Consider the following 13,107-nt stretch of genomic DNA (forward strand, 5'->3'; position numbering starts at 1 on the left):
TGTCAGTCTTTGTGTTTTATTTACATGAATCCCCGCAAGAAAATGTATCTCAGTATATGATGACATATACTGTATATACTTTGATAATAAATTTAATTAAACTTAGAACTTTGATATTTTTCCATCCTTTGCATATTCATATGCCTGTCTATGTGCCTGTTAACCACCATTGTTGCATCTGCCTCCACCACCACCCCAGCAGCACATCCCACCACCCTCTGAGGTAAATGAAATAAAAACTTAGCCCCGCACATCTCCTTTGAACTTACCCCCTTTCACCTTAAATTACTCCTTTTTCCTTAGTATTAGACACTCTACCCTGGAGAAAGATACCAGCTCTCTATGCCTATCATAATCTATAAATTTCTATTAGATCTCCCCTCAGCCTCCACCCCTCCAGAGAAAATGACCCAGGTTTATCCAACCTCTCCTTATTCTTCATTCTGAGGGCACAGCCTCAGAGTAGGACATCCCTTTAGAACAGGATTTCTTTAGACATTGGGTGGTGAATCTGTGAAACTCATTGCCACAGATGGTGTATATTAAATGGAGGTTAATAGGTTCTTGATTATAAGGATGTCCAAGGTTATGGGGAGAAGGCAGGAGAATGGGGTTGAAAGGGATAATAATTCAGCCCTGATGGAATGGCAGAGCAGACTCGATGGATCGAATGGCCTAATTCTGCTGCTATGTCTTCTCGTCTTATGGTCCTTATGGCATATACCCTCTAATCCATGCACTCCCTCCAAAGCATCCACATCCTCCCTTTAATGGAGCAACTGAATGCAATGCTCTAAATGCAGCTTAAATAGAGTTTTTAAAAAGTTGCAACATAACTTTTTGACTCTAGAACTCAGTGGTTTGACTAATAAAGACAACCATGGCTTACATTGTTTTTACCACCTTGTCAAGCTGTTCAGTCATTTTCAGCGAGTGCCCAATCTTTCTGGCAGTTTCATTTGCCTATTATCAAGTTCAAATGCAAGTTTAATTTTATTTTTATTCAACCACATACTTGTGTATCACCAAATGAACCAATGTGCCTCTGGACCAAGGTGGACGACACAGTTCATATAACTGACACGCAACACGTCAAGTAATAGTACCACAAAAAAATTAACAAATAGTATAATATATTCCAGATTACTGGCATTTAGCATAAGGTGCATTTACAATACAAGTTAAAAAGTAAACAGTGTTACGGTACTGGAGCTTCATGCATGATGAGACCTGGGTAGAGGCAGGGAGTTCAATAGTCTCTTTCCCATCCTGACAGTCCTTGTCCTAATGCTACGGTACCTCCTGCCTGGTGGTGCGGGGGGGGGGGTGTTAAAGAAATTGTGGAAAGGCTGGGAGGGACAATGCTCAGAACCCTATTTATGCAGCACTCCTGGTAAATATCTCAGATGGGTAGAAGAGAGACCCCGATGATCCTCTCAGCTGTAATTCTCATGCCTGACAGTGATGCAGCTGGTCTGGACTCTCTCAATAGTGTTCCTGTAAAAATTGGTTAGAATGAGGGTGGAGGGAGGCTCACTCACCTTAATCTCCTCTGGAAGTGGAGCTGCTGCTATACTTTCTTGACTGAAGAGGTAGTGTTTTGAGGGACCAGGAGAGAAACTCCGCTTTGTGCACTCCCAGAAACTTGATGCTCCTAACTCTCTGCAGAGGAGCTATTTTTATACAGTGAGGAGTGGTCAGCCTGCCCCATCCTAAAACTGTTTTAAACTGTTCTGTTTTAAATTGCTCTGTTACTTTACCAAATGAAAGTAGAACACAGAACAGGACAGCACAGCACGGGCCCTTCAGCTGTGATGATGTGCCGACACTTTAACCTAGTCAAAGATCTGTCTATCCCTTCACACCCACACAGCCCTCCATTTTCTTTTCATTCACGTGCCTACCTAAGAGGCACACCCATGCACTCACCACTCTCTATGTAGGGAAAACCCTACCTCTGACATCCCTCCTATACTTTCCTCATACCACCTTAAATTTATGCGCCCTTGTATTAGCTTTGTCTGCCCTGATGTAGAATACATCTACCTTTCAGTTCCTTTGTTATAAGGAAAACAACCTGGTTTTCATAAATGTCATAAAGATGCGACTTTGAGGATCCTGGAAACCTATGTGAAGATGAGATATGCTTTCCTAGGGCTCATTAGAAATGCTCCGATGATTTAAGGTCATGCAGTGACAGCTGGTATGAGAAATGCAGTTATGAGAAATGAATCAAGTTTTACTTTTATATTTTTCACATGAAAATGTCAGAAAGAGACGGGGTGAGAGGGAGATGGGAAAGACCTGTCTGTGAGGTGAAGACTGAGAGTGATCAGTAGACGTGAATGGTGCTGTTGCATGCCTCATGAATGTTTCAGATTGCAAACAAATATTGATCCTCACTGGGTAAGAAACCAGACAGCAGAAGTCAGTGAGCAGGGGTTCTGCAATAGTCAGGTTACGTGCAGATTTACCTCAGTTAAAGCAGTATTTCTAACTGCTCTACTAAGGTGCTGAGTAACTAGTAGTTTTTCTTCCCACATCAGTTGGTGGTTCTCATCTCTTATAAAAATTGTTAATTTATGACCTGAGTTCTGGACCTTCATATGTTCGTCTCCCCATCATGGCAGCCAAACAATTAAATAAAACTGGCAAATTTGTACAGGAAAGCTAAGTAGCAGTTCACAGGATGGATTTGCATTCACCTGGGGCTGTACTAATGCACGATGAGAAACTGCTGTGTGCTTGTCATTGCAGGAACGTGGCTCCATGACAACATCCCATGCACCATCAATTCACAGGCCATGCCACTCAGGGACTTGGGCTATATTTTTATTGTGACTGTATGTGATTCTTCTATCGTAACTCTCTGCGCTGTGTTATGTGTGTCACTGTTTGAACTGCGTTTTGTACCTTGGCACCAGGGGAACACTGCTTCATTTGGCTGCATTCACGTATATGGCTGAATAACAATTAAACTTGAATTTAAGTTAGATTGTTGTAATTTTCAGGAAACTAGAACACTGAAAAAGATCAGCATCCCAATCGTAGCACATTGTAATGGTGTTTCAAATAAACTAGAGATGAAAAGTAGATGGGTACGTTTTAAAAGAAGGGTGACCATCTTTATATCTCTAAAACAATTAAGATTCTGGAACCATGTAGGAAAATGCACAAGTGGAATAAAATGGAAAATATTTCCAAAGTGCAGAGACAAAGGTCAACTTTGTTTTAAGTTATAAGAATGTGAAGGTTTTGTTTCAATTTCAAATGTTTTTGCTGAGTTTATCTCTCTGTCAATAATAAGTAGATGATCTGATGCGATGTTCCTCTTTTGTTAGAGAAGTTTACAGTACCAGCTCCTTTTTGTGGCTGAACACTCTGATCCTGCGACGGTTGTTGGGAATGTGACTGGAGCCATCGATGCAGATGAGGGCGCTAATGCTGTGGTCTATTACTTCATAGCAGGTGCGTTCCCAGTCAGTTGAGGTGTACTTCATTGTTTGCCTGAACTTTGTGTATTATTCCCAACTCTATTGTCATCTTCTATTCCTTGGCTTGCTGACCTGGTTATTCCTACCCTCTGAACCAACCATATTGGGTGCATTTGGAATAACCCCAAAATATCCAAAGTCCAAATCTCAGAGAATCATGACCTTTATATTCTCCCTCCATAGCACAGTACAATGGTCACAGTACTGGATTGGTATTAAGAGTCTTAATACCAATGTGTTCAATTCCATCATGGCAAGTGGGGAATTTTCATTCAAGTAATTAATTAAACTGGATTTAAAAGCTGGTGTCAGAAATGGTGACCGCATGCTTACTACATTCCATTCTGGTTGAGCGCATTTCAGAGAAGGAAGTCTGTTGTCCTTACCCAACCTGATCTATATGTGACTCCTAACTAACCAATATTGACCATCTGCTTCCCAATACCCACTAAAATAGCCACAACAAAAGCAATAAGGAATAGACAATAGACATTGTTTCAGTCTCCTATTTCAATGTTTCATGAAAGAATAATAGAAGAAGACGTTTTGTTAACTCTGTCTGACTGAAGACCAAAACAAAAACTATATGTTATTCTCTTTAATGTCATCAGATTCAGATTCATTTATTTATCACATGTGCATAGAAATATACAGTGAAATGTGTTAACAACCACCACACTCAAGGATGTGCTGGGGGCAGCCCGCAGGTGTCGCCACACATCCCGGAGCCAATGTAACCTTCATGCAATGACCTTGCCTCCTTGCCCGTGCAAAGCCTTCCTCCACGTTACAACATCCTCATAATCCCTCCCTGTGCCCCACCAGTTTTTCACCACTTGGCCTCAACCATCCGGAAATTCAAAAACACGTCCCCTGAACCAAGCTGTCCATCTCATCCAGTAAATCCCACAGTTCCTGCCATCGTGTCCATTTTGAGGTACTGGGAACTTAGTTTAAGATTAAATCAATTATGTGGTTATATTGTTAGTAAGGGTGTCAAAAGTTATACTCTTATACTTTATACTTTATTGTCGCCAAACAATTGATACTAGAATGTACAATCATCACAGCGATATTTAATTCTGTGCTTCCCACTCCCTGGATTACAAATATTAAATATTAAAAATAGTAAAAATTGGTGAATATTAAAAATTTAAATTATAAATCATAAATAGAAAAATGGAAAGTAAAGTAGTGCAAAAAAACCGAGAGGCAGGTCCGGATATTTGGAGGGTACGGCCCAGATCCGGGTCAGGATCCGTTCAGCAGTCTTATCACAGATGGAAAGAAGCTGTTCCCAAATCTGGCCGTACGAGTCTTCAAGCTCCTGAACCTTCTCCCGGAAGGAAGAGGGACGAAAGGTGTGTTGGCTGGGTGGGTCGTGTCCTTGATTATCCTGGCAGCACTGCTCCAACAGCATGCGGTGTAAAGTGAGTCCAAGGATGGAAGACTGGTTTGTGTGATGTGCTGGGCCGTGTTCATGATCTTCTGCAGCTTCTTTTTGGTCTTGGACAAGACAACTTCCATACCAGGTTGTGATGCACCCTAGAAGAATGCTTTCTACGGTGCATCTATAAAAATTAGTGAGGGTTTTAGGGGACAGACCAAAAATTAGTGAGGGTTTATGGGGAAAAGGCAGAGGAATGGGATTGAGAGAAATAAGAAATCAGCAGTGATGGAATGGCGGAGCGTATTTGATGGGCCGAGTGGTCTAATTCTGCTCCTTTGTGTTATGGTGTTAAATGTGAACATATGCCTTGTTGCTGTTCCTTCACCTTCAGTCATTTCATAAGACATCAGAGCAGAATTAGGCCATTCAGCCCATCAAGTCTGCTCCACCATTACATCATGGCTGATCCCGGATCCCACTCAACACCATACACCTGCCTTCTCTCCATATCCTTTGATGCCCTGACTGATCAGGAAATTTCATCACCTGAAGAGCGAGCCCATCACTAAACCAATGACCCTTGTGTTCTATGGGAATCAGATTATCATTAGCCACTTGGAGAAAATTTGCAGCATTTAGGAATAGCATTGTGGCTATAATTAGTTAATCTATACAACCAATAAACAGAAGTCCTCTTTAATCCCAGCTGGGTATGAGTTCAACTCACAGCTGGGTTGTCAATACTGCTGAAATATCCTGGAAACTTTGAGAATAATAAAGATTTAACTCAAGGTCATGCAAATAACAAAGGAAAACTCCTCAGGCCAATAAAAAGGAAATGTTATTGTAATGTAGAAGAAGCTCTCTGAATTTTGACTTTCAGTTGTTAAAAATAAACTGACGTGGGAAGAAAATGTTTTTGTGACAGGCAAGCCAGACACATCCAATTAGGTGAAGGCAAATAAAAAAACACTTTAAAGGACGGGTAACACAGCCCTGGAAAAGAGAGACGTCCCTTTTGAACAGAGATGAGGAGGAATTTCTGTAACCAGAGGGAAGTGGAAGTCATAGCCGCAGATGACTGTGGAAGCCAAATTATTGCGTATATTTAAACCAGAGGTTGTTAGGTGTTAATTAATAAGGGTGTCAAGGGTTATGGGGAGAAGGCAGGGGAATGGAATTGAAAGAGAAAATAATCAGCCATGATTGAACGGCAGAGTAGACTTAATGGGCCAATGGCCTTCTTCTGAACATGTTTTCTGGTCTAAAATTAATATGGGGAGAGAAAGTGCAGAAAAAAAAAGATACATTAGGAATCCCAAAGAGGTGGCGGTTGTAAATTAATTGGGAATTTATAAATGTGTAGGTGAGTGTCAGAAGGAAAGGAAGATTCTAGCATGGATAGAAGATGGGCTGACTGCCAGGAGACAAAGAGTGAGAATAAAGGTCCCTTTCCTGCTAGGCTGCCGTTAACTGATGGGATTACACAGTGGTTTTGGGACCACTTCTTTTCACATTATATGTTAATGATGATGGAATTGATGGCTTTGTGGTCAAGTTTGCAGATGATACAAAGATAAGTGGAAGGACAGGTTGTGTTGAGGAAGCAGGGAGTCTGCAGAAGGGCTTATTCAGATTGGGAGAATGGACAGAGAAGTAACAGATGGAGTAGAGTATTGTCTGTAGCAATGAATTCCATAGATTCACCAAACTGGCTAAAGAAATTCCTTGTCATCTCTGTTCTAATGGGACATCATTGTATACTGAGGCTTTGCCCTTGTTCCTAGACTCCCCCACCACAGGAAAAACATCATCTCCATTTCCACTCTATTTAGGCCTTAAAATATTTGATAAGTTTTACTGAGATTCCTGCACTCCATTCTTCTAAACTCCAGTGAGTACAGGATCCAGAGCCATCATACGCTCCTCATACACTTACATCTCCAGGATTATTCTCATGAACCTCTTCTGGACTCTGTCCAATGCCTGCACAGTAGAGGCATTGGAAGGCGTACAGAGGAGCTTCATAAGGGGGCCAAAATTGATAAGGGGTCCAAAATTGCTCACAATACTCTTAAGTGCAGTCTGACCAATGTCTTAGGAAGCCTCAGCAAACACCCTTGTTTGTATATTCTAGTTCTCTCAAAATAAATGCTAACATTGCACTTGCCTTCCTTACCACCAACTCAATCTGCAGGTTAACCTTTATGGAATCTTTCCCGAAGACTCCCAAGTTCTTTTACACCTCTGGTTTCTGAATTTGCTCCCCATTTAGAAAACGGTCTATGCTTTTGCCTCACACACAAAATGCTGGAGGAAGTCAGCAGGTTAGGCAACATCTATGAAAAAGAGTTAAACAGTCAATGTTTCAGGCCCTTTGTCCCGACCCAAAACATCAACTGATTACTCTTTTCCATAGATGCTCTCTTCTCTCTCCTCATTAATCATGGATGTGATTAATGTCAGTACAGATTTGGGAGACCTTAGGGTCTATTTCTGTGCTGCATGACTCTATGAGCAGTGGGTCTGGTCCATTAGATACAAGCATTCTGTGGAAAAAAAGCTCAGGGAACCATTCATCCAGTGTTAGCAGTCCCACATCAGAGATAGAGTTTAAACCAACAGCACCCATTTTGTTTATCTGTTAAAAATATATTAGAAGATAATCTTAATGTGTTTATATAAAGAGAAGCTCACTAAGTTATTCCCCAACACAGCTGGAGATCCAGAAAGCAACTTTCATTTGAACAGGAATGGACTGCTTAAGGTGCTGAACGACCTGGACCGGGAAACAAACCCATTCTACACCATTATCGTCAAGGCCTCCAGCAACCGGAACTGGAAGCCTTCAAGACAGAGGAGTCAGGTTTTTGACCCCAGCACTGACCTCACCCTCCAGGAGGTCCGAATCTTCCTGGGTGACATTAATGACCAGCCGCCTATATTCACAAAGTCAGAGTACACAGCTGGTAAGGTGGATCATTTTATCATTGATGAATATAAGATTAGGGTAAGACTCAGAACAAGACAGGAGCAAAAGAGTGTGTAAGCTGATTCATAAGGTTTTCTGTAGCAATAAGCACAATTTCATTTTCAGAGTAATGGAATGAAACGAAATATCACATTTATTGAGTTTTGTTTGATCATAGTTGTATTAATGGCTGTAGATGAAGGAGACCTTCACCAGGACCCTCAAAAGTTATTCTTATTGAATAAGTTGAATATGCTGAGCCCTTTTCTGTAAGAAAATGGCCAAGGGAGCCCAGATAATGATAACTAGGTTCGATAAGAAGAAGGACCCCCGATCACTAATAAGTTCAACACGGAACTCAGAAGAAGGTTCTTTTCAAAGGGTGGTGAGAGTGTGGAATTTCCAAGTTCAGAGGAGGATCCTAAAAATGTCCATGGGACCTAGAGAGGAGAGAAGAATGAAAGGATGTCCTGACAGAACTTTCCACATATGACTTTTCATTACTTTCCTCCCTACATGCTCCCCTAGCAGTTAATCCAAGCACAAATTCAAGAAGAAAAAAATAATAAATTCATTCAGTATTCACTGCAAGGTAACTGAAAGTATATTAATTTTTGGCACAAGCTTATATTTCCTGATATGGTCAGGAACTTTACACAACCACACTCATTTGAGTTCTTGATGTTGATTTCAGAGATTTAACACTTTACATTTATCGGGAAGCGGGGAGTATTTATAATTGTATAAATCCAGTTTCTTTGCTTTGGGGAATTGTCTGTCCTTGCATTCACTACAGAAGTGGAAGTCCTGTATTGAATGTATAAATGTGATTTTCTTAGTCATCGGCTGAAAAGAGGATGTCCTCCTTAGCCATTTTGTCAGAGTGGTCAGTATTTTGTAATGGTGCTAGCTTAAGCAACACAGCAGTTTGACAAATCTTCAATAGCATTGTATAAAAGATCATTTATTTTGTAATTATGATTTTTGTCTCAACTGAATATAAATCATTATGGCTTATTGTGCAATTGTGAAGTGCATGAGTATAAATTCGCTATAGTGGTAGAAAACACTGTCATAATGATGGTAATTTTTTAAAATTTGGTAAAGTTTACCACAATTCCTTAACCAAGAAGTGAGCTCCAAACAGCAATCAAACTACAGGTTTTCCTCTCATCTTACCTGCTTACATGCTTACACCAGGTAAATATGAAAAGTTAAATCGGAGCACCTAGAATTTTTTTACTTTTCTGTTGATTAATTGGGAGTGAAATTAGCCACATCAGAATTTTCAATTAGTTGAGTGTGGCTTCTGACTAACAAAAGCAAAATACTGCAAGAAATCTGAAGTAAAACAAAGTTTTGTAAAGGTCGCTAAACATTGGTCGGAAGAGGTAAGCTTGCAAGATAAGACAGGTTTTAAGATGCAGAGAAATGGAGGGAAAAGAAAGAAGAAGAACGTGATTGAGTAGAAGGGAGGAGGAACTGAACGGCAAAGTCGTCTGGAATAGATTCCAGATTTGAGCATTTGTCCATGTTCCTGTGGATAATTATTGTGTCTTTTCATTTCTCCTGGGCTTTCATTACCTTGTATAATTAATATTTATTTTGTCATTTAATTTCCCTACCCTCTGTCATAGCACCAACTATCCCTTCTCACCTCCTTTTCCTAATGAGAGGTCATTGATCTGAGGTATTAATTTGGTTTCTGCCTGATCTGTTAGGCATTTGCCACAATGCTTATATGCCAATAGCAGCATCAACTTCTCCTCTTTTGAGAGAGGCTGAACCTACGTGTCTGTTGGTTTGATTGATCTGTGAGGAAAGATAGGAATGTTTCATCCTTATGATTCTTCTCATCACCTAGGCCATCAGTGGCATCTGATGTTGCTATTCGTGGATCTCCTTTCTGTGTAGATACTAATGGATCTATCTCCTGCCCATAGGTGTTGCAACCGATGCTAAAGTTGGCTCTGAACTGATCAGAGTGGAGGCATATGACGCTGATATTGGAAACAATAGCCTGGTCTTCTATCAGATTATTAATATCCGCTACATAAACCTGCAGCTCAATGATTCTGAAGATGTTGGGAATGTCTTCATCATAGGTAGGATTACAGGAGACATGAGCTTCAGTTTACCTGAGAGTCTGTTGCTACAAAACCTTAACACTGGGCTCATGATGGTATCCTATAAACATTGTGATTTAATAAATTGGTGCAAAATGCCATTCTCCACATTATAACAATTTTTCTCAATACCATTCATGTACAAAAAAATTCCAAATCATTTCACAGAACTCAAATAAAAACACCAGGATGGAAATATTAGGATGGGTGACCAGAGGACTGGTCAAAGAGGGGTTTAAGAGAAGACATTGAAAATCTTATCCATGTTTTCCTCAGATTGTAGAATTCCCTCCCTAAATACAGTCTCATCCAATACCAAAGGTAAAAAGAAATCATCATCTTTGACCAGATTTCTAGTGTACTTGTCATCACCTCTATTCTAATATTTTTTTGTGAAGTGGCCAGGGATGTTTTACTGTTGAAAGACATTGTATGAAAAAAGATTGTCACAGAACATAGAACAGTAAAGCTCAGTACAGGCCCTTCGGCCCCCAATGTTGTGCCGAACTTTTAACCTACTCCAGGATCAATCTTAACGCTTCCCTCCCACATATGCCTCCATTTTCTTTCATCTCTGTGCCTAAGAGTCTCTTAAATGTCCTTCATGTATCAGCCTCAACCATCAACCCCAAGAGCATGTTCCAGGTACCTGCCACTCTGTGTGTATAAAAAACCTTCCTCTGACATCCCCACCGTACTATCTTCCAATCGTGGTAAAATTATTCCCTCTCATATTAGCCATTTCAGCCCTAGAAAAAAAGACACTGTCTGTCCTCTCTATCAGAACCACTTATCATCTTATACACTCCTATCGAGTCACCTCTCGCTCCAAAGAGAGTCAGTAGATAACCAGATATACTATTTACTCTCTGAGCTTCACAGGAAGAAGGAATTTCATTGCACTCTCGTGTGGGTGACAATAAACTAATCAGAAACTCCAAGCAAAACACAGAAAGCTGCCATTCAGATAGCTGCTGTTGGCAGACATCACACTCTGCCACGTTGACAGAACTGCTGGACTGAATCTACTTCACAGAAAATAGGACTACTTCTTCTTCAGCCCATCACTCCTATTGGGGTAGAAGCAGCCGACAGCAGCTCAACTGAGTCTTCTGTCCTGGGACGGTTGTTCAAGTCGTCCCCAGATGTAGCTCATCTTAAGATTCTTCCTCTCCCAGGAGGTCTTTGGAGCTTCTGTTGGCATTTCTGTAGCTCTGGGTTTTTAATGGGGTGGGGTTGCTAACTTCACGCCCAACGCTCCTCCTTTCACAGCTGGGTATGGGACAGTCTATAGCAGAGTTATTGCATAGAACAACACAGTAGCAGAAACTGGACCTTCTCCCACCTTTGATATTCTGTTCAGGGTCAATCAGTAAGAAACAATACGTGGCATTCCTTTAGTTGTAATGTTGTAAGAATTTATAACATAGGAGGAGAGAGTTCAGTCCATCAGGTTCATACAGGCCAACAGAGGGCTTGGTAATCCCATTCCCTGATTCCATAGCCCTATGTCCATAGTGGCCCTGTAGTTTACAGCACTTAAGTTGGAACCTGTTTAAATATTCCAAACGTCTATCGGGCATTGAATTCCAAACCCACACATTTATTTCAATTCCCAACTTATCCTTCTACCAGTCATTTTAAAGTTACACAACTAACAAGAAAATGGAACATAGAATAGTACACCACAGTACAGATCCTTTGACCCACGATGTTGTGCCAACCTATTAACATGCTACAAAATCAATCTAGCCCTTCTATCCACACAGCCCTCCATTTTTCTTTCATCTACGTGCTTGTCTAAGAGTCTGTTAACTGTTCCTACCATAAATGATCCAACCCCATCAGTGCATTCCACATACCCAGCACTCTCTGTATTAAACAGAACCTACCTCTAAGATCCCCACCCATCAATATTCCCTCTAATTTGTAATGACCAGTGTGTGCAAAAATCTTGTGCTGTGCAATTTTTTTGCCCAGTAACAACATGTGCGCACTGAATTTTATATATGGCAGTATTCATTTTAACAGCTAGCAAAATGTTGTCAATAAGAACCTCGATCTCCTCTGGGTTTGATTGTTTTCATTCTTGTTCATCTGCACTCGCACAAAACACATGAAGCATGCCTGTAGCAGTTAATGAAGGATTTCCTTGCTGGAGCTTTTGAACACTGTCCATATGTAATTTGCTTGTTAAATGATGCTTTAAAAAGTCAGGTTTCCAAATATCACTCCACTTCTTCCCACTTGCAAATTCTCCAGCAAATTTTGCATCACGACAGTAGACACAGGAAACACCAATTTTTGTATTGTACATAAATATTTCTCATAGATATATCCTTGGGTCATATTCTGCATGGAGATCGGTGACCAGTGGCGTGCCTCAGGGATCTGTTCTGGGACCCTTACTCTTCATGATTTTTATAGATGACTTGGATGAGGAAGTGGAGGGATGGGTTAGTAAGTTTGCTGATGACACAAAGGTTGGAGGTGTTGTGGATAGTGTGGAGGGCTGTCAGAAGTTACAGTAGGACATTGATAAGATGCAAAACTGGGCTGAGAAGTGGCAGATGGAGTTCAACCCAGATAAGTGTGAACTGGTTCATTTTGGTAGGTCAGATATGATGGTAGAATATAGTATTAATGGTAAGACTCTTGGCATTGTGGAGGATCAGAGGGATCTTGGGGTCCGAGTCCATAGGACACTCAAAGCAGCTGCGCAGGTTGACTCTGTGGTTAAGAAGGCATACGGTGTATTGGCATTCATCAACCGTGGAATTGAATTTAGGAGCCAAATGGTAATGTTGCAGCTATATAGGACCCTGGTCAGACCCCACTTAGAGTACTGTGCTCAGTTCTGGTCACCTCACTACAGGGAGGATGTGGAAAACATGGAAAGAGTGCAGAGGAGATTTACAAGGATGTTGGTTGGATTGGGGAGCATGCCTTATGAGAATAGGTTGGGTGAACTTGGCCTTTTCTCCTTGGAGCGACGAAGGATGAAAGGTGACCTGATAGAGGTGTATAAGGTGATGAGAGGCATTGATCATGTGGATAGTCAGAGGCTTTTTCCCAGGGCTGAAATGGCTGCCACAAGAGGACACAGGTTTAAGGTGCTTGGGAGTA

At 41.0% G+C, this 13,107-nt stretch overlaps 1 protein-coding gene across 7 annotated transcripts in view; it reads left to right on the forward strand.

The window, feature by feature from the left end:
• The window catches only part of cdh23 (cadherin-related 23), a 1,156,658-nt gene that overhangs the window by 1,117,962 nt on the left and 25,589 nt on the right, over positions 1-13,107 (forward strand). For 6 of the 7 annotated variants that reach the window (XM_072282605.1, XM_072282606.1, XM_072282607.1 and 3 more), the window contains exons 56-58: positions 3,342-3,468; positions 7,602-7,853; positions 9,799-9,960. In XM_072282605.1, coding sequence (XP_072138706.1) covers positions 3,342-3,468; positions 7,602-7,853; positions 9,799-9,960 — 541 coding nt within the window. Of the gene's footprint in view, positions 1-3,341; positions 3,469-7,601; positions 7,854-9,798; positions 9,961-13,107 lie in introns of those variants that run through there. The other variant, XM_072282610.1, reaches the window with a different exon arrangement.

Source organism: Mobula birostris, chromosome 18 (genome assembly GCF_030028105.1).
Source record: "Mobula birostris isolate sMobBir1 chromosome 18, sMobBir1.hap1, whole genome shotgun sequence".
NCBI lineage: Eukaryota > Metazoa > Chordata > Chondrichthyes > Myliobatiformes > Myliobatidae > Mobula > Mobula birostris.